We start from the raw sequence: 22,386 nt of genomic DNA, 5'->3' as shown, positions 1-22,386 counted from the left end.
TAAGTTATTCTCAAGTCTGATACTCAAGCAGCTAGAGTCAGCATCCAAGTCATGTAGAGTAGAAGAAAGGGACCCAGGACTTCTAAGACTAAAGCTGTGCCAGTGGAGCACCGACCCGTGGTTAGCCTTTAGTTTCTTCAGGTGCTTTGTTATTGTTGCTTGTTTGTTGGGATTTTATTAATAATAATATTATTTTATTTAATTAGAAAGATACAAACATGTTAGAGTTCTAATAGGTATTATATTGCATTTATATCTTATTTTTGAGAGAATCTATATTTGTATAAATATTATATGCCTCTCCAAGAGGATAGTATATTTTTCTGTATTTTCAGACTGAATTTTGTACCCTTTGATACAATTTTTATCATTTTTAATATAATTTCTGTACTTCTCATCCTGAGTTTATTCCTAATGTTTATATGCGTGCTGCTGTCAAGGAAATGTTTTCTCCCAGTTCTAGTTGGTTTCTTTTTCCCCCCAGTTTTATTGAGATATAATTGACATGTGACATTGTGTAAGTTTAAGATGTACAGTGTTTTTATTTGATATTCTTGCTTTGAAAGCTTCCAGCTTTTGTATTTCTTTTGTTTATTTAACTGTGGTTATCTTGCTTCCTAGTGGATTTCTTTTCAAAAATTTCTGTTTAGTTGTGCTAAGGGGACACGTGTTTGTGCACATCTGAGCTCAGACTACTTAGGGACGCAGTGAGGGTGGGAGTTGTGGGAAGGAAGCAGAGGTGGGGCTTGTTGCCACAGCTGGAGTTGGGGAAGACCTGGGCTAGTTAGCAGCAAGATAGGAAGGGACAGCTGTGAGTGTAGTCTTTGCTCTCTCTGGGTTATTCTTTCATCATCCTCTTTCCATTCACATATGGAGAAACTGAAGGTCAAGGCAGTGCTTTGACGTGATCTTTCCTCTCACAGCAGACGGTTAGCAAGGTTAGCTCTGTTTTGCCAGATTGCTGGGCCCAGGGCCCAGTCTTGAGCTGTCAGGTTGTTACCTCTGCATTTAGCACGTTTCTCTCAATAGTAGAGTGTATTCTTGAGTTCATACATATGTTTATGTTAACAAGTTTTTGTCAACTTGCATTTGGCCCTGTACTAGGCATGCTGTGGGTGGGGTCTGGGTAGGGGAGAGAAGACGACATGTGGCTCCCTTGCATAGTAGCCCGCCTCATGGGGAGGGTGAGCCATGCACTGTCTCCCAGGTGCCTTCATGCAAAGCACATGCAGAAGAAGGTTAAGGTGACGTGCTGGTACTTATTATCATCCTCTAATGAATAGCTCTCCCCATTCTTTTAAGACTTATGTCACACTGTTATTGTTTGATTTCACAGCATCCACCCCACTCTGCAAAAAAAGGAAAAAAGTTCCATATGGCAGATATTTTTAAAATCAAAGTGAATTGAAAAAAATCTGTTTTTAGAATTATCCTGCACAGCAAGGGTGCAATGAGGCAAGCACTCTCACATGCTACAGATGGGCGGGCATTAAATTGATACAATCTGTCTGGGAGGCAGTTTGGCAATAAGTGACATGGGCTTTAAGGGTTCTTACACTTTGACTCAGTCATTTCACTTCTCTCAGGATTAGCTAAAGGAAATAAATCTGGGATGTACTCAAATAATCGTAGAAGGATTTTTAATGCATCATTTTTTTCTTTTTCCTAGCTATTTTAATGACAGCAACTTAATATATTACTGCCCAGACTTCAACATGTTTTCCTTTTTTTCTTTATGATTTAGCAATAAATTTTAACACATAAACATATTCTTGAGGAAAAGGAGGAGATTGTGATTAGGGTGGAGATCAAAGGGAACAAGCTTTATCTTTAATGTTTTAAGTTTTTGCATACAACATCATTTAAATAGCAAAATTCCAGAGACAGCTTAAATGCCCGATAACATGGATTGGTTAAAATAATTGCAGTACATGCATATGATACAATATAGATAATGATGTTTTCAGAAAAAAACAATTAACAACTGTGGAAAAAAAATGCCTGTTGTATAATGTTAAGTGAAAAATACAAAGTATAAAATTGTATCTATAATATAATCTCAAATTTAAAAAATTATGAATGTTTGTTTATCTGTTGAATAGAGGGAAATACACCAAAATGCATAAATATCCCTGAGTTGAGAGATTGTCAGTGGTTTTTCTTATCTCCTATTCGTATTTTCTGTTTTTTCAAATTTTTTTGCAATAAGCATGTATCACTTATTTTTAAATGATTGTTTTTCTGATTCTAAATATTGCCATTTTTTTCATGCATATATTTACTTTTGCAAGATAAAATCCTTTATACCTGTTTCTTTTTAGCATACATTTTCATTTTTCAGTATGTTGTGAACATTTTCCTGTATCATTTAAAATGCACGCATCATTTAAAATGGCTACATAATATTTCACCCCATGTGTGTATCATAATTTACTTAACCGATCTCCTACTATGATATTGAGGTTATTTTCAGTCTTTCACTATTAAAAGGGACTTCTGTGACAAATATCCTGCTTTAACATCTTTTGTACATCTCTTTGTAATTTGGTAAGTTCCTAGAAGTTGAATTGCTGGGTCAAAAGTATACACATTTAAAATTTTGGTAGTCACTGCCATATTGCTTACTGGTACCTCCTCCCCATCCTTGCCAACACTGGGTATTTTTCTTTCTAATATTTGTTAATATAGAAAGTGGAAATGGTAACTTTGTGTTAATTTTTTATTTCTTTGGTTATAGGTAAAGTTGGATGTTTTCATTTCATGTATTTTTTAGCCATTTTTATTTCTTCTTATATGAATGTTTTTCTTTGTTATCAGCCAAAAAGCTTGAAGAAACACTTTTTTACGTGTAAACAAAATAATTGAATGGCGCTCAGTGGAGTTTTGGAAAGATACCCTTGTGATGTTGAGAGTCTAGTCTGGAGATGATAGTGGGCCTAGGGAACCTTTGATTATTCTCATTGCTCTTGGAGAGGTGGTATTAACTGTCTTTACTGATCTACAGAAGCTACCAATGGTGCGGTGCCCCAAGGCCAGCGACCACCCCCTCGTATCAAGAATTTCCAGATAAACAACCAGATTGTGAAACTGAAATACTGTTATACATGCAAGATCTTCCGGCCTCCCCGGGCCTCTCATTGCAGCATCTGTGACAACTGTGTGGGTGAGTGAAACTAAAGGGGCTTTGCCTGGGGGAAAGGCTGACTTGAAGAGGATCAGAGTGATTTTTCTCAGGAAAAATCAGTGGGGATGGGAAAATAGATTTAGATAGAAAATGAGCTAGATTTAGTTAAGAAACTTTAGATAGGAAACAAGCTTCTGAACAGTTGTAAATCAACTGTACTTCTGTAGATCAGATCATAATTTAAATATCCTCTAGTCTAAAAATTAAAAAAAAAAAACCTCTTGTAAATGAAGAGATGAACTTTACCTGTTTTTCAAATCTGAATTTTCCTCTGCTGAATCTGTTTCAAGTGGAAGCCACTTTGCAAAGGGGGAGGAGAATCCTAGTCCACTGGAGGGCAGCATCGAGGAAGGAAGGGCTAAATAAGAAGTGGTGTTCCCAAGAAGAAAAAAGTTGCTAGCACTTATTGAATTTCTCATATATATTAGGCACTGTGCTAAGTGCTTTCTCTTTCTCTCATTTAAGACTTATAAAAACACCATAAGATATATATTATTCCCATTGTACAGATGAGGAAATAGGTGAAGCACCTTTGTGTAGGTTCGTATGAAGCTGGAAAGGGTCTAATTCCAAAATCCTCATTTGTTCTTTCTCTGCTTCTGCTTCAAGTGTGGCAGGTGTATGTGTACATAATACAGGGGTCCGTGCTTCTATTTGCATATATATGTGACTTAGTTGTAATCACTGCCTAGTGTATGCTGAGCCCTGGAAAAGATCAAAAACAGACAGTAAATACGTCTGTTGAAAGGCAGATGTATGCTGTTCCTTATATTATCAATAGGCATTCTTCCAGCATTCTTTGTATATGCCATGGAGTATGCCTGAGTACATTGCTTTCCTCTTATTAGCCAATTCTTTTTAGTTTAAGGGTGGGAAGATGTATCTTACTTTAAATGGTAAAAGCTATATGTAGATAGGATTTTTATAAATTGAAACATTTTAAGTGAACCAGGAAACGTGATATTTCAAGAAAGTCTGATGTGACGGTTTTCAGAAAGAATTTCCTCTCCTTATTAATATTCTTAAAGATAAAGAACTCATGCAAGTTGATTTTTTAAAGAAGAAGCCCTAATATTTCAGTAGAAATATGGACAGCAGATAAAACAGGAAATGCATTTACTTAGTTAACATGAAAAAAATGTTCATCTCTACTCAACATCAAAGAAAAAAATTAAACCAAGATCTTTTTAAATCTAGGAATTCAGCAAGGAAAACTTGATAATGCTTCATCCTATACTAGTGAGAGTATACATTGGAATGAACTTTTTGGAAGGCAACCTAGTAAGATTCATGCCTTGGAACATGTATACTCTATGATGCCACTAACTTGCTTTCTAGGGATCTATCCCAAGAAAGTAATTAGGGATATGGTAAAAGATTTAGGTATGCACATATTTACCTCCAGATTATTATAATAATGAAAAATTGGAAAGAACCTTATTGTTCACCAGTAGATAGATGGTCAAATAAATTGTGGGACATTCATGCAGTAGACTTCTGTCTATGGGAAAAGCTCATCCTAGAGAGTGGAATGAAATAAAATAGAAGATAGGCTACATTTATAGTGCAATCTCAGTTACCCATTGAAAAAAATAAAAGTATGTATAAAGAATTATGCATGGAAGTACTCCAGAATGCTTATTGTCTATTATCTATAGGTTGTGGGGTTATAAGGGATTTTGTTTCCCTCATTAGAAAAAAAATTTCAAGTTTTCTACAATGAGCATGTACTGGTTGTATTATTAGAAAAAAGTGTGATTTTAATATAATAAAAATATATCTGTATAAATATATATTTTCCAATGTTTTTTATATGGTGGGTTTGTTTAAAGTAAGGCTATCTTCATTCCTTTTTCTGAAAAGATATTGCAGCCCTTTAACTAGGAGATGCACCATTCTTAACACTTATATTTTTGACTGGTACACAGCTCATTGTGCTTTAAAAATGATGTATTTTATTCTTTGTGGGTTTTTTTGATTCATTAAAATAATACACATTCATTATAGAAAAGATGGAAAGTACAGGTATAAATAAAACTTAATACCAAGCTCATTCTCCATTTTGTTGTATTTCCTTCTAGTCTTTCTCTTGTTTGTAAAATTGGATCATACATGATAGAGTTTTTAGTCCTGCCTTTGTATATGTACTTAATGTGTATATAACTTAATGTTATATCCTGAGCATTTTTCTACATCTTTAATAAATGTTTTTTTAATATATTATTGTTATTATTTTGACCTCACTGCATGGCCTGTGGGATCTTAGTTCCCCGACTAGGGACCGAACCCACATCCCTGCATTGGAAGGCAGTGTCTTTACCACTGGACTGCCAGGGAAGTCCCAGAATATGTTATTTTAATGACTGCATAATCTATCATATGACTATATTCTAGTTTATTTAGGCAATCTGCTATCAGTATATATTATTCACAGTCCTATTTCATTCATTATTATAACACATTAATCAAAATTATTAAGTTTAGGGATGTGGTGAAATTGGAACCTTCATACTTTTCTGGTGGGAATTGTAAAATGGTGCTGCCACTGTGAATACTACTTTGGCAGTTCTTCAAAAAGTTAAAATTATATGGCTCAGCAATTCCACTCCTGGATATATACCTGTATTAGTGTGCTTGGGCTGCCATAACAGAATACCACAGACTGAGTAACTTAAATAACAGAAATTAATTCCGTCATAGTGCTGGGTGTTAGTGGTCCAAAATCACAGAGCCAACTGGGTGGATTTCTGGTGAGGATTGCAGGTGGCCACCTTCTGGCTGTGTCCTCATCTGGCCTTTTCTCTGTGCTCGCATACTTCTGGTGTCACTTCCTTTTCTTATAAGGCTACCAGTCGTATTGGATTAGGGCCCCACCCTTATGATCTCATTTAACTTTAGTTATTTCCTTAGAGGACATATCTCCAAATATAGTCATATTGGGGCTTAGGGCTTCAACATATAAATTTTAGGGAGGAGGGAGATGACACAATTCTGTCCATAGCAATACCAAAAAGAACTGAAAAACAGAAACTCAAACATGTTTGTACATCAGTGTTCACAATAGCCAAAAGATGGAGGCAATCCAAGTGTCCCTCAACAAATGAACAGATAAGCAAAAATGTGGTATAGCTATACAATGGAATATTTTTCAGTCATAAGGAGGAATGAAGTGCTGATACATGCTACAACATGGATGAGTCTTGAAAACATGCTGGGTGAGAGAAGTCAGACGCAAAAGGCCATATATTGTATGATTCCACTTAAGTGAGATATCTAGAATAAGCAAATTCATAGAGATAGAAAGAAGATTAGAGGTTACCAGGGGCTGGGAGAAGGGGAAAATGGAAAGTTACTACTTAATGAGTACAGAGTTTCTGTTTAGGAGTGATGAAAATTTTTGGAAATAAGTATTTGTGATGGTTGTACAACACTGTAAATGTAATTAATGCCAGTGAATTTTACACTTAAAATTGGTTAAAATGGAAAATTGTATGTTTTATATATTTTACCACAATAAAAAGTTTAATGAAAAAGTATTGACCCTAAATTTCTGTGCCCTTCTCTATTTCCTTGTAAAAAATTACTGAAAATGGATTTATTCTGCCAAAGGGATGTGAACATTATTAAGGCTCTTGATACATGTGCCCAAATTGCTTTCCAGAAAGGTTCTCTCAATTTGTAGTTCCACAAACAGTATATTATACATTTTACCCTGTTCTCACTAGCATTGAATATTATTTTATATAACCTTATTTTGATAGGCAGAAACTTTCTTATTGTTGTATTAGTATTGCACTGGCTTATTAATGAATCAGAAGACTAAATATATGTTTATGTGGTATTATTAACTGTTTTGCTTTTTGACTATTTTCTTGAAGGAGTATTTGTATTTAATAATTGATTTATAAGGACTTTTAATACACTAAGTTTCAAAATTCAAATATATTCCTGTTGGTTTTATTCCTCTTTAATTTTCCTGATAGTATTTTTAACATATAGGAAATATTTTTTAAAGTGTATGAAGTCAAATAATTTCTTTGTCATCTGTGTTTTTTTCCATTACTTTTATGCTTAGAAAACCCTTCTCCATTCAGGAGACAAATGTTCACCTAGTATTTTTGGTTATTTTAAGGTTTCACTTTGTTTTTACATTTAACTCTTTAATTCAGCTGGAATTACTTTTGATAAATAGTGTGAGGAAAAAAGATTGAACCTTATTTTCAGTCAAGTAACCAATTGTTTATGGAATGATACTGCCTTTCACCACTGGTTTTGTAGCACTGCTTTTCCCAGACATCTATTCTATTTCTGGGCTATTTCCATTCCATTAAGCTATGCCACACCGTTGAAGGTGTATAATTTTTTACTAACTGGAGTTTAAGAAAAACCACACTACTCATTTTTCAAAATTTCCTTGGCTATTTATACCGATTTATTCTTCCTGCACTTAGTAGACTCACGTACCAAGACTTTTCTTTGGAAAAACAAGCTCTGTGCTGTTAACTGACGGTGAGACAGATCACTTAACCCCTCAGTATCCCAGTTTCCTTATCTGTAAAATGGAGAAAAGAACATCTTCTTTTGCCTAATTTCCAGGGTGATTGTGGGGATCGAAGGAGATGGCTGTGAAAACATTGCAAAAAGTAAAAACCAGTATTTTTTACAGTTGCAGTACACAAGGATCCTAGGGGTCTGGGAATTAGGTATGAAGTGGATGGTAGGGTTGTGCTTCATCTTGGAGACTTTGGTGCTGGACTCTCTCTTTCTCCCACAGAACGCTTCGACCATCACTGCCCCTGGGTGGGGAATTGTGTTGGAAAGAGGAACTACCGCTACTTCTACCTCTTCATCCTGTCTCTCTCCCTCCTCACGATCTATGTCTTCGCCTTCAACATCGTCTATGTGGCCCTCAGTGAGTATACAGGGCAGTGTCTGTTGGTGGAAGGGTGGGTGGGGGGAGAAGACTTGAAGACAGCTTAGGGGAGTGGTTCCATATCCTGGGGGGACTTTCCCATTGCAAAGGCACCTTAGGACCAGTTAGAAGTGAGCACCACTGTCTGCTCCTGAGCAGAGCTCCAAACCTCAGGATTTACTGAGCATGTCGGCCTTCTCAGTGGCCCTCTGCTGGGGATCAGGACCATAATTACTGGTTTGTCCCTAGAGCACCTGGCATGTCCCAGGTGATCTCAAAGGTTGGGGATGTACTTTTGGTGTATGTGTCCTCTCTTCTGCCTCATAAGACCTGCTTGGTGCGAGGTGGTAGAAGGGGTTATACCAGAGAAATGTTTTTAGTGGCTCATGGTCTGCTTCAGAAGATAGAAAACACACACTTGTGCACGTGCACACACCCCCACACATCCAGCAACCCAAGAACAGACAGGATGTGGAGTTACAGGAGTGGTCTTCCTCAGGGTAGCTCCCTGGGAAGAGATGAGTTCTGAGCTGGGTTTTGAACAGTGGAGAGATATAGATTGGTGAAAACAGAGGATTTTTCTGGGATATCTGGTTTCTTTCACCTATGAATGCATTTTCCCCCTCCATGCCCATAGCTGGAGGTTAGGGAGAAGGGAGGGGAGCCAGATGCTGGGCTTGTGGCTGACTCTCTAGTCGTGTTGGGTCCTGCATTGGAAAGGTGAACCCTTTAGTCAAGAAAGCACCAGCTTGCAGGTGAGTCCCTTACCTGAATGAGGGCTTATGTCTTGCCAGCTTGTAACAAGGATAGGGAGGGAAGAAGGTGAGTAGGCACTAGAGTATGAGGGTATTTTTTACTGAAGTTACTAATCTTTCTTTCTACTCCTCCTCCCAATTTCACAGAATCCTTGAAAATTGGCTTCCTGGAGACATTGAAAGAAACTCCTGGAACATATCCTCCCCTGGCAGTAGGTCCCTGTGCAGCCCTCTTAAACTACTTTTCAGCGTGCTTTCTGTCTGCAGTTCTCCACCATCTCATTTTTCAGACGTCAGAGAGTGCCAATGTCTAAAATTGAAAAATGTAGTCTTAGTGGTGGCAACCAGAATGGAAAATGGCTGGGGCTTAAAGGGAGGTCTTTTTTCACCCTTGTCTCCACTGCTTCCCTCCCAAGTCCTTCTGATCCCAGGCTCAGCTGTGCCTTCTCTAGTGGGCTGTACTTTGCTCTCAATAGACCTCTTGTGTCACTAGAAGTCCCACCTTCCTGTTACAGCTAAGGCTTATTTTGTACAGCAGTTACATTTCTGAGAAGGAGATTCAATTGGGATTTCTAGAATTCACATTCTGGTTTTTTTCCCATCAATTTTTTTGTTTATAGAGTTTGTTTTCCAGTGGCAGAGATGACCATCATTGTTTTGCTTTGGACCCCTCCTAAATGTCCCTTTCAAAGAGCCAATGATGAATAAACAAACGTCTAAATACACTAAATCTGTTAGAGAGCTCCTTGTAGTGTATAAACAGGAGTCTGTTACTTTTCGTGAGGGATAGAGCCAGTGAGTTTAGAATTCATCCATTGTTATAAATGGATATATATTTGTGATGTATGTTCCAAGGGCTAAAGATGGTGTTATTGGTACCATGAGCATCGGCCAAGGCATTAAGTCCCCTGGTGTGGCTTCTTCAACATTCCTTAACAGCACCTCACTGTTCTAGAAGTACTCATTTGCTTCTTCACGCTCTGGTCCGTCGTGGGACTGACTGGATTCCACACTTTCCTTGTGGCTCTCAACCAGACAACCAATGAAGACGTGAGTCAGCTTTTCCTCTCCTCATCACATATGCTTGTACCAAAAGCCTATTCTCTAATTACCTGCTAGAGAACTGTCTCCAGGGCCTGGGAGGTTGAGGCAGGCAGAAGCCAGGTGTGGGAGATGGTTAAACCAGGTGTGTAGAAGAACAAGCAGACTGCTTTGTTTGGAGCTGAATGCCTATAGGGAATGAGGAAGAAGAGGTTGAATGGTTGGGTGGGCACAAGGTCTTCAAACGTTCATACGTCCTTAAAAGTTAACTAACTGGATTTGGAATGGAGAGGGATAGTTGCATTGAATTACATCCTTGCTTTTAAAAAGTTACTGATTAATCCATATTTACTGTAGAAAATCAGAAACTACAGATAAACAAAAAATAGCTAATAAGTCCCTGTAATTTTACCTCCTGCTGCTGCTAAGTTGCTTCAGTCGTGTCTGACTCTGTGCGACCCCATAGACGGCAGCCCAACAGGCTCCTCTGTCCCTGGGATTCTCCAGGCAAGAACACTGGAGTGGGTTGCCATTTCCTTCTCCAATGCATGAAAGTGAAAAGTGAAAGTGAAGTCGCTCAGTCGTGTCCGACTCTTAGCGACCCCATGGACTGCAGCCTACCAGGCTCTTCTGTCCATGGGATTTTCCAGGCAAGAGTACTGGAGTGGGGTGCCATTGCCTTCTCCTAATTTTACCTCCTAGGCCTCACCATTGTTATGGTATGGTCTATAGTCTTCTAGGCTTGTCTAGACTTGTTCCCATGTTTGTTTATGTGAGTATATTATGTTTTTTTCCAGTCTGGATTTTTTTTTCTTTTTTTAAATAAATTTATTTATTTTAATTGGAGGCTAATTACTTTACAATATTGTAGTGGTTTTGCCATACATTGACATGAATATTATGTATTTTTAAATGGAAATAATATATAACACACAGGTATCTACATTTTCAACTCTATTGTGAATATTTTTCCATGGCTATGCATATATTTTTTTTCTATTGTGGTAAAAGACATATAGCATAAAATGCACCATCTTAAACCATTTTTAAGTGTACAATTAATTGGCATTAGTACATTGACATTGTTGTGCAACCATTGCCACCATCCATCTCTAGAACTTTTCCATCTTCCCATTCTCTATGTAGTTCTTCAACATAATGTTTAATGTAAGCCTTGGCTTTTGTCTTGCAGATCAAAGGCTCATGGACAGGGAAGAATCGTGTCCAGAATCCCTATAGCCATGGAAACATTGTGAAGAACTGCTGTGAAGTGCTGTGTGGCCCCTTGCCCCCCAGGTACTCAAAGGACTGGAAGGTTCTGGAACTCTTGGGACAAGCAGTTAGACCCAATCCTGTCACCTGGTCTGATGGGTTCTTCTGAACATGGCCTCTTGGTGTCAAAAGAAGGCTTCGATTGTCCCTGGGTGCCGTATTTACATGAACCGTAGACCACAGGCTGGTTGTTTTGAAGGGATGACCTTTCATTCTTATTTCATCTGTTTATTCCTTTGTTAATGTGGTATTCCATGATTTGTGGAAGAAAAAAGTGAATGGAAGGCAGGAGGTGCGTGCTTGGATCAGGCTAGACTGCCAAAGGGCAGATTTGTGTTTTCCAGCACACACAGCAAGCAGATGTGGGTGGATGTACAGGTGGATGTGAAGTGTTTTGTTAACTCTGCTATCTCCTTCAGTGTGCTGGATCGAAGGGGTATTTTGCCACTGGAGGAAAGTGGAAGTCGACCCCCCAGTACTCAAGAGGCGAGTACCAGCCTTTTGCCTCAGGGCCCAGTAAGTGTTCCTGACTTTTTTTAAAGCTTTTAGACTTTAAGACTGATTCAGTGATAGAGGGTATAGGCTAAATTTATACCTTAGCGATATAATTAGGCAATTTTGTGTCCAATCACTCCAGCTTCCCTGTGTCTGCTTCTGTGCTGACATTTTCTTAAGATCTTTGTGCCCTTGACATAGATTAAGATCTAGTCATTTCTCCAACATTTTGTGCCAGCCAATGTGCTAAGGATACACCAATGAACAAGGCATCCAATGTCCCTGCTCTTACGGACCTCATTGTGTAGTGGGGATGAGAGACAATAAAACAGGCTGTTAGTTGGTACAGTGACAAGTGTCTTGATGAGGGAAGAATAAAATGCTATAGGAGCAATGGTAGTGGTCAGGAGAGTGGGTTGGAGTTAGTGGTGTGGTTACCTTAATAGAAGGGGGCTTCTCTGAAATATGCAGGTGTTACGGAAACTCTCCCAGCTATACTGCTCAGATATGTTTTAATAAAGTATGTTCCTAAGAAGTTATTAGTTGAACTTTCTTCTTAAATAATAGCTCTATTGAGATATGATTCAGATACCATAAAATCTCAGTTAAAACTGTAGGATTCACTGGTTTGTAATATATTCACAGAATTGTGCTATCATCACAACAATCAATTTTAAAACATTTTCATTGCCCTTCCCCCCCCCAAAAAAAACCCTGTACCCATTAGCAGTCACTGTCCCTTTCCCCCCAGTTCCCTCAGCCCCATCCCTAGGCAACTGTTAATCTGTTTTCTTTTACTGTAGACTTCTTTCTTCAGTACATTTCATGTGAATGCAGTCGTATTATATGTGGTCTTTTGAGACTGGCTTCTTTCATTTAGGATTGTATTTTCAAGGTTCATCCATGTTGTAGCTTGTGGCGGTACTTTTTTCCCTTATATGGTTGGATAATATTCCATTATATGGATAGACCACATTTTATTTATACGTTCATCAATTGATAGACATTTAGATTGTTTCCACCTTTTGGTTATTATGAATAATGCGGAAATGAACATGTGTATGCAAGTTTTTACATGGACTTATGTTTTCATTTCTCTTGGCTATATACATGAAATTACTGGGTCATATAATAATTTTATGTTTAACCTTTTGAGGAATGGCTGTACTGTTTTCCAAAGTAGCTGTACCATTTTTTCACCCCCACCAGTTGCATATGAGGGTTCCCGTTTCTCCATATCTTGGGCAACACTTGTTATTATCATCCACCATTTTGATTCTAGCCATCCTTGTGTATGTACAGCCATATATCGTGGTAGTTTTGATTTGCATTTCCCTGATGCATTGATATTGAACATCTTTTCATTAGTTTATTGGCCAGTTGTGTATCTTCTTCTTTGGAGAAGTGTCTATTCAGATCCTTTGTCCATTTTTAAATTGGATTGTTTGGGATTTTTTTTTTAAATTTTTGAGTTGTAAGAGTTTTTTGTTCTGTATGTAAGTCCCTTATCAGAGATTTGATTTGCAAAGATTCTCCAATTTTGTATATTGTCTTTTCACGTTCTTGTTGGTGTCCTTTCAAGCACAAAAGATTTCAGTTTTGTGTGGTCTAGTTTATCTATTTTGGTTGTTTTTGCTTGTGCTTTCACTGTCAGATCTAAGAAACCATTGCCTAATCCAAGGTCGTGAAGATTTATACTCTGTTTTCTTCTAAGAGTTTTATAGTTTTAGCTCTTACATTTAGGTCTCTGATCCATTTTGAGTTAAATTTTGTATATTGTATGAAGTAGAGGGTTCAAATTCTTTATTTTGCATGTGGATATCCAGTTGTCTTGGCACAGTTTATTGAAAATTATCCTTACTCTGTTGAATTGTTGTGGTACCCTTGTCAAAAATCAGTTGATCATAAATGTGAGAATCTGTTTCTGGACTTTCAGTCCTATTCCACTGATCAATAAGTTTATTCCTATGCCAGTATCACACTATCTGGGTTACTGTAGCATTGTAGTAAGTTTTGAGATTGTGAAGTGTGAGTCCTCCAAATTTATTCTTTATTCAGTTGTTTTAGTTGTGGTACTTCTAATTTCCATATGACTCCTAGAATCAACTTAATAAATTTCTGCAGATGTACCAGCTGAAATTTTGATGGGGATTGTATTGAATCTGTAGATTAATTTGGAGAATATTATCCTCCTAACATGATTAAGTCTTCTGAGCCAATAATATGGTTTGTAATCTCATTTATGTAGGTCTTTTAAAATTTCTTTCAACAATGTTCTGTAGTTTTCAGAGTATAAGTTTTATATTTCTTTTGTTACCCTTATTCATAAGTATTTTATTCTTTTTGATGTTATTATAATATAAATGGGCTTCCCTGGTGGCTCAGGTCATAAAGAATCCACGTGCTGTGCGGGAGACCTGGGTTTGATCCCTGGGTTTGGAAGATCCCCTGGAGAAGGGAATGGCTACCCACTCCAGTATTCTTTCCTGGAGAATTCCATGGACAGAGGAGCCTGGCGGGCTACAGTCCATGGAGTCCCGAAGAGTTGGACACGACTGAGAGACTTTCACTTTCACATAATATAAACGGAATTATTTTGGAGACTTCCCTGACTGTATCATTCAGGAGATATTTTCAAAGCAGATATACCATCTGAAAATTTAGCCACCCTACCCTCTTTGGTTTAGAATCACTGTTCTAGTGAGCCACGTATTAGGGCCCAAAGAAGATTGAGAGCCACTGTGCCAGACCTTGTGAGACATGTATGTTATAATATTCTGTTGTGAAAGAGGGAAGGTGATCTGTGTAATTATTTGTGGTCCCATTTATTAGTATCATGAATAATAATGGAAACATCTGTCCACAACAGACAGTTAAGAGTAGAACTCAAACTTCAATTGCCTTCTGTTGAGAAGACAATAGTCTAGTTTTGGTTCTGAGTTTCAGGCTGGTGGGAGCATATCTCTAGCCATGAGTGTGGTTAATGGGTTCAGAGGATGAGTTCAGTGTGTATGGATTATCTCCATTTGGATTCTGTATTGACTTTGATATCTTTTCCTTCTCAGGCTCCAATAGACCATCTAAGCAATGAGATGCCGGAGGACACCAGCACTCCTGAAGAGATGCCACCCCCAGAGCCCCCAGAGCCCCCACAGGAGGTGACGGAAGCTGAGAAGTAGCCTATGTATGGAAGAGACTTTCGTTGTGTTTGATTAGGGCTGTGAGAGATTTAAGGGGAGAAGGTAAACCTGAGACAGAGAGAGAGTAAGCTGTTCCTCTCACTGTTTTTCTTTGGTCTTTATTCACCCTGTTGTAAACTGACATTTTCTTGCTGCAAGCTTTTTTAATTTCTGGACTCTAAGCAGTCACAGAAGATGTCAGTCACCTCTGGTAACTGGACAAATGGGTCTCTTGGGCCCTGGCGCTGGTTTTCCATGGCCTCAGCCACGGAGTCTCTTTGGACTCCCCTCTCTTCCCTCCAGATCCCAGCTCTCTTGCTTGGGGTCACTGGCCCAATCCTGGGGTAAAGGTCCTTGAGACTGGCTCAAATCCCCTCAAGTTGCTGCATGTCACGAGTCCAGAGGCAGTCACAGAGACTGCTGGCCAGGGCATTCTACCTGGATTCTTGAGGCCTTCAGAATGGAGGATGATGGAGAGTAGGGTTGGAGGATTCTCACGGCTCCAAAGTGCCAACATTGCCAGCAAATCCTTTCAGGAACGGGGCAGGTAGCTTCCAGTTGTTGTATTTATTCATGTAGCTTCTCCTTTGTCCCCTGTCCACTCTCTTAACACCTAAGCCCCACTCTTTTCCCGTGAGATATATGTAAGTAGTTGCAGTATAGATAACAATTTACATTTCTTGTAGACTACCCAGAAACTTTTTACTACCTGTGCCATTCTCAATAAGAACTTACGAGATGCCAATGGCATGGCCCCTCACACTCTCTGTCTCATCTCTCCTCCTCTCTCACTAGCCCCTTTTAATTTGTTTTCCTTTTGACTCTTGTTCCCGTTGGGAGCAGGAACGGCAGTAATAAAAGTGTGCACTTTGGTGGTTCCTTTTCCTCAGAGGAAGCCCGAGTGCTCACTTAAACACTACCCCCTCAGACTCCCTGTGTGAGGCCTGTAGAGGCCCTGTATGCACAAATGGGGAAACCAAGGCACAGAGAGGCTCTCCTCTCCTCTCCTCTCCCCCTGTATCCCCTCAAAACAGAAAAAGAATAATAGAAAAAGAGGATAACAAGTACTTCCATTAGGCCTCGGCTGAGTGAGGAGGGAAAGCCCCGCACTGCTGCCCTCCTGGGTAACCCACTCCAAGGCCTTGGCCCATCTCGGGCTTGGTAACCACACCAGGGGCTTCCTCCAGGCCCCACTCTTCCAGCACTTCCACCGGCAGAGTCCCAGAGTCGCTTCACCCTGGGGGTGGGTTGTGGCCCCCAGTCAGCTCTGCTCAGGACCTGCTCTATTTCAGGGAAGAAAATTTATGTATTATATGTGGCTATATTTCCTAGAGCACCTGTGTTTTTCTCTTTCTAAGCCAGGGTCCTGTCTGGATGACTTCTGGGGAGGGGGGGAGTGTAAACCAGAACTTTTAATCTATTTGAAGGTGATTAAACTGTGTCTAATGCAAACTGCCTGCCTCCTCCTTCCCCTTCCACTTCAGGAACCACTGTGGGGTGTTTCTTTGTGTGGCGGCGGGGGGGTGGGGGTGGGGGTTGAAGGGGTTGCTTGTCACTACTGCCCATACTCCCCTTTTCCAGGGGACCTTGGGTTGGAGAGATTGCTCCCAAATTATCCACTGATCTATATTACACTCTGGGTTGAAGTTTACCTTATTCTGAACTAGGAAAAAAAAAGCCTTTCAAGGCCATGGACAGTGTTGGAAAGCTTGGGAGGGTCAAGGGTTATATTAAAGTAAGAGAAAAAGTTCTTTATTAGGATATTGTTTTTATGCAGATGGATGGTTTTAATTGCAGATGAGTCTTGGTTATTAAAGCAGGCTCATCAGCCTCCTGCCCCCGGAAATATTTTGTTAGTGATCTTTTACGAGTGATGGTATATATTTCTTTTTAAATGGTCTCTAATCAAAATTCCTTACCAATTCCTGTTTCGCTCTCCCCAATTAATCAAAAGTAATGAAACTTGGCTGCTCACAGATTTTTCTCTGTCTTCCTATTTTCCTTGTAGTAGGGTTTGACGTTAGCAGTCCTTGGAGAGACAGAGAGACTGGGACTGTGACCGACTCTGATTCCTGTCCTATCTGCCTCTGCTTTCCCATTCTTTTTCTGGCTCTCTCGGTTTTGTCCTTGTAGTTAGATTTTAGTCAGTTCAAAATAAAGCCAAGCCTGGAAAGTTGGGAAGATAACTAGATTTTTTTCAGTTAACTTGCCACTCAGATGAAACAGTTTTTAGTCAGTTCTCAGCCCGTCTTGTCTCAGCCCATGTCCTCTCTCCTCCTTCAATTTACCTCAGCAATCTTCTGTTGACCCTTGGGTGCATTAGATAAGCTGTCTTTTCCTGAGGTGAAGGGTCAAAATGGAAACCCCTTATCACTAGTGTGAAATGATTTTTTTAAAGCTTCTGGTTTTCCCTACTCCCTGCCCTTGTTCTTTTCCTTTATAAATCTTCTATTTTTAAGACCTTGGCCTGAAGATCTGTCCATTCATACCATGCACCAGCTGGGACTGTTCCTAGTCTGAGTTCTGATCAGAGTGGAGATTGATGAATTGGTCCTTCCCAGGGGAATAGGCTTTAAATTGTTTACTCTTTTCAATGGCTGACATTCTTTCCACCTCTCCCCTTCCTCCCCATTCCTTAAGTTTCCTATGTTCCCCACTTCCCCAGGCCAGGATGGTTGGCATGAATCCCAAACCTCTGGGGGCTGGTGGAATTTGACTCTTTGGGGCCTTTTTATTTTTCATGTCCCTTTGGCCCTGGGGTCCCCTTTGCCCTAGATGAGAACACCATCTCCCCCTTTGCTTTTTTCACCAGTGGCAGCAGTGGGTTCTAAATCTATAGCAGCTAAACTCCATTCTTCCTGTCCTGACCTTCCTGCCTTTACCCATAAGTCCCTTTTTCCTGCTGAATGAATCTCGTTACCTTGTTGAGGGAAAAATAATTATTTTGTTTTTAAATCTGTTTTCTAACTTAAATGCAATTTAATATGTAAATCTCAGCACTTTTGTGTGAGCCTACAAATGTGTGTGTGTGTGTTGTGTGTGTATGGTGGGATTTTCACTCTCTGGTGTTGTTTTTTTTTTTTTCCCCCCCTCTGGTGTTTCTTAATAAAGAAATCCTTCTTTCCGGGGGGAAGCCAGTTAATGAAGGAGACTTGAATAGTTGTAGAAATAGAAGGATGTCTGTTTCTTTGTGCTTCTGCCTCATTTCTTTACTTGTGCCTAGTGTGAATGACCAGACCCCTCCACCACCTTTTGACCCCCTCCCTTTTAGAGAGCCCTCAGCCTAGTGGGGCAGAGAGAGGGACCTGTACTGTGTCTGGTGCCCCTCTGGGACCACTTGGATTGGCTCAAGCGGTAACCTAGCAACCTAGCTCCCCTCCCTCTCCCCAAGGCCTGGCCCTGTTAGTCCTTTTCTTCCAGCTCAATTCACTTTATACCTCTGAAGCTTGGGGCTGGGCTAGGGAAAATCACCAAGGGATCACAGTAAATGTTTTTTTTTTTTTTTTTTTTAATAATTTTCTCTCGTGCCTTGGTGCTACTATAGAAGACCAGTGCTTCCAATGATTCAAAAAGCATTTGTGTCACTTTTGAGAACACATTCTAGGAATTGCTTGCTGTTCTTTGGCAATATGCTTTAGAAATAGTTTCAAAGGCTACAACTGCAAATATCATTAGTTTTAAAGGATGCAAGGCCTACTCCTTAAAAAGGGAGTCATTGTGGATTTCATGTTTTGGATAAATATGAAAGGGAAATGGGAACTAGAAATCTTCTGTAAACCATCAGATGCCCTATAGAACATCAGTATAGGTAGAAAAACCTAGTACAACTATCTGGGCCTAATCGTTATACAAATAAACACAAAACATATTTTTATAGTTTTAATATTATACACTGAGTTTCCAGTAATGCAGCAATTGTGTAAATTGAGTAAAGATGGTCCTTTATTTTATTCAGAAATTTACCAAGAGTTGTGACTTTTGAAAATCAGATCACCAACAGGAGTGCCGTTCATGGTTTTTAAGTCTCCAATGTTTAGTCTTCCTTTGTAGCATTTGCATTTGCAGTGAATCTGCATGTATAGTGGAAGCATTGGACTCTTAGATCTTTTAGTATAGTCTTATAAAGGCATTCGCATCTGAAGTATAGTTCTCTGATTCTAAATGACTTTTCTTTTGTTTCTTCTTTGTACTATAGTTAGTGTATTATATTGCTATTCTGGAAATTATGTGTATAAGCAGTTTATATTAACTATGAAATGCATTTCAGGCCAAGGGTATATTATAAAATATTATATATACCAAGGGAGGGTTGAGAACCCCTGGACTAGATTATCTCAAAGGTCCCTTTCTACCTCTAAATAGTTGGAAGACTTAGAAAATCAACAATGCCCCTCATCTCCTTATACCTTTAGTGTGCTTTTTAAATTTTAAAAGTAACACATGTTGAAATTTTGAAAATACAGGAATGTAAGAGGATTGAAAAAAATCACTCATAAAATTATCACCAAATATATTAATCACTGTTAATGTTTTTTATTTCTTTCTGGTCTTTCTTCTTGTGCATATATATATATATATATATATATATACATATTTTTGAACATGACTGGAATTCAACTATCAATATAGTTTTGTAATCCAGCTTTTTTTACTTAGTATTTTTCATACCATTATAAATTATTTGAAAATGTTTTTTAATGACTCCATGATATATATATAATCTTTCCCCTATTGTCAGACATTTTTTAGGCATCTCCAGTTTTTCCTTATTATAAATATTGCTATGATGAACTTCCTTATATATGGGCATATCTGTGATTATTTTTTTAGGATAAATTCCTAAAGGTGGAATTACTGAGTTTAATGGCTCTTGATGTGTGCTATGCTAAGTCACTTTAGTCGTGTGACCCCATGGACTGTAGCCCGCCAGGCTTCTCTGTCCATGGGATTTTCCAGGCAAGAATACTGGAGTGAGTTGCCACTTCCTCCTCCAATGGCTTTTGATAAATATGGCCAAATTACTTTACAGAAAGGCTGACCCAGTTTGTCCTACCACCTCTGTATCAGAGAGCCTCCTTCAACACACCTTATTTAAACACTCGATCATCTGATAGCTAGTTATTAACTGATATCTCCATGCCTTCATTTCCTAATTCCGTTAATTATGAGGTAAAACATTTTCTGCACCTCCCATCTGCCTTATGTTTCTTGCCATTTTTATTCTGTGAATTGGCTAAGTCCTTTGTTTATCTTTCTTCTGGCATTAGGGGTTTTTCTTGTTGTTTAGTCACTAAGTTGTGTCCGACTTTTTGTGACTCTTTGAATTGTAGCCCACCAGGTTCCTCTGCCCATGGGATTCTCCAGGCAAGAGTACTGGACTGGGTTGTCATTAATAAATGGAAGCTTGGAGCTCATCCTCCACCATAGGCCAGGAAGTAAGGGAGCCTTGAGTTAGAAGTGTCTTTACAACTCTGGAGCACAGCATAGATTTACCACCCTAACATTCCATGTCTCTTCACTTTCTTCAAGCCCCCCTCCCACTACCTTTTCTGCCAGCCACTGCTGGTCGTCAGCTATCACCATTCCAACTTGCCTGCATGGGTGGTAGTTTTGTGCCCCAACTAGAGACATGGTTGTCATAAAACCTGGCCTCTGTCCATGACATTCCTAAAAGGAAAACACCAATCATGTAGTTCATATTGCTTGTGCTCACTTTTGTGAGCCCTCTCTGTCTCTTATCAGAAAGTACCACGACTTATCTAAGGTCACATGGACAGTTACTGGTAAAGCCAAGACCAGAACCCAGGTGTCCTCAGTCCCAGTCCAGAGAGTTTTCCAGCATAACCCCCTACCCCTCAGTCGAGCAGGTATAGACAGAGAAAGCGGTTTGAATAATTCCAAGTGCCACTGAAATGAAATGAGCCTTTCCTTTATTTAACATTCAATAAATACTTGTTGAAAACTGACCACTGCTGCTGCTAAGTCGCTTCAGTCATGTCTGAATCTGTGCGACCCCAGAGACGGCAGCCCACCAGGCTCCCCTGTCCCTGGGATTCTCCAGGCAAGAACACTGGAGTGGGTTGCCATTTCCTTCTCCAATGCATGAAAGTGAAAGTGAAGTTGCTCTGTCGTGTCCGACTCTTGGTGACCCCATGGACTGCAGCCCACCAGGCTCCTCTGTCCATGGGATTTTCCAGGCAAGAGTACTGGAGTGGGTTGCTATTGCCTTCTCCGGAAAACTGACCACATTCTAGGGCTAACTTTAGGCGAAATTGCATTGTTGACCCCGTTCTCTTGAGAGTTGAGAAGCAGCGATGATTTTAGGATTTTATTTTATTTTATTTTATTTTGCCATTTTGGATGAATTTTACCAATGATGTCTCCATTTTAGGCAGGCAGAGGGCTGACTATATATAGTCGAGCTGGTCTGGGGGTAGTTGTTGGGTTTTTGTTTTAAACTTAAATCTCTTAAATCTCTCTTCAGACACCTGCGCTTAGGTTGAACTGATGGTGGGGTTTCTTTAGCACAGAAAGTCAGGAAGTTGCCTAGCCGGGTTCCCACAGTCAAATTGTCTGTCCCTTTGTGAGGGCCATTGCCCTGGGCCCTTTCTGACGCTATCCCTGGCAGCTCCCGGAGGCAGTGGTATACAAATGCTATATTGGTAACTGTGAAGTTATAGGAAAAGGTGAAGTCTACATATCAAGTGCTATAGAATTGCGTTTATTTAGGGCTTTCCTGGAGGAGGAGTGTCGGCTGGGTCTACAGGGGAGGCAGTTCCTTCCCACTTGATTGTGTTGTTTGTTGGCCAAGCAACATAGAATGTGGCTGACGTTGTGTGAGAAGTGAAGGTAGCCTTTATTGTGAAGGAGGGGTGGGAGAGCCACTTCTTTTCCCCAGCTGGGAAACCTCATACCTCATCCTGAATTTCCTGCCTGGGAGGCTGCGGGGGAAGGCGGTGAACCTCACGGAGACTACCGTGATCAGGGCCCATTTTTCCCTTTACAGACCTCTGTTAGCTTGGTTTTAATGCCCGTTGTCTCCCATGGCTCCACCGAGGCCTCCACTTCTGTGAAAAAACCCTTCTGGGCAGGGTTTCTATGAGTCAGAAACAGCAGCTGGGGCCAGTGTCAGACCACCTTGCTCTAGGGTCTGGGCAGGGACAAAAGAGGGAATTTGTGGAGGCAAGAGCTGTTGTGGGGGTGGGGGGTAGCTGATCAGGACCTACCTTGGGAAAGAGAGGTGGCGAATGACAGGGGAGATGGTTTAGGAGGAAGGTGCTGATACCACCGACTGCTTGCCCTAACTGCTTCAGCCTCTAATCCTGACTTGATGCTCTTTCTTTTTGAATCTGGCTTTTATCCACTTCTTTCTGGCAGCACATGGACGTCCAAGGGAGTTGCCTAAAATAAGGCTGGTACCCAGGGCTGATCATCTTCCTATGGGCTGGGCACAGCAAGGGCTGTCCTGGGCTTCCCAGGTGGACTTTCTCCCATCACCAGCCTCTCCACACACCAGAGCTGGAACCCCCTACCCTGAATGCTAGCACC

General features: G+C 40.0%; 1 protein-coding gene across 1 annotated transcript in view; it reads left to right on the top strand.

The window, feature by feature from the left end:
• Positions 1–16,290, top strand: part of ZDHHC9 (zinc finger DHHC-type palmitoyltransferase 9) — a 28,034-nt gene extending 11,744 nt beyond the window's left edge. The window contains exons 3-9 of the mRNA XM_019956165.2: positions 3,005–3,163; positions 7,959–8,096; positions 8,999–9,047; positions 9,799–9,901; positions 11,085–11,188; positions 11,584–11,680; positions 14,725–16,290. Of these exons, the coding sequence (XP_019811724.1) occupies positions 3,005–3,163; positions 7,959–8,096; positions 8,999–9,047; positions 9,799–9,901; positions 11,085–11,188; positions 11,584–11,680; positions 14,725–14,838 (764 nt within the window). The 3' untranslated portion in view covers positions 14,839–16,290. The remainder of the gene's footprint in view (positions 1–3,004; positions 3,164–7,958; positions 8,097–8,998; positions 9,048–9,798; positions 9,902–11,084; positions 11,189–11,583; positions 11,681–14,724) is intronic.
• The last annotated feature ends 6,096 nt before the right edge of the window (positions 16,291–22,386 follow it).

Source organism: Bos indicus, chromosome X (assembly GCF_029378745.1).
Source record: "Bos indicus isolate NIAB-ARS_2022 breed Sahiwal x Tharparkar chromosome X, NIAB-ARS_B.indTharparkar_mat_pri_1.0, whole genome shotgun sequence".
Taxonomy (NCBI): Eukaryota; Metazoa; Chordata; class Mammalia; order Artiodactyla; family Bovidae; genus Bos; species Bos indicus.
This window is presented reverse-complemented; position numbering and strand designations above follow the sequence as displayed.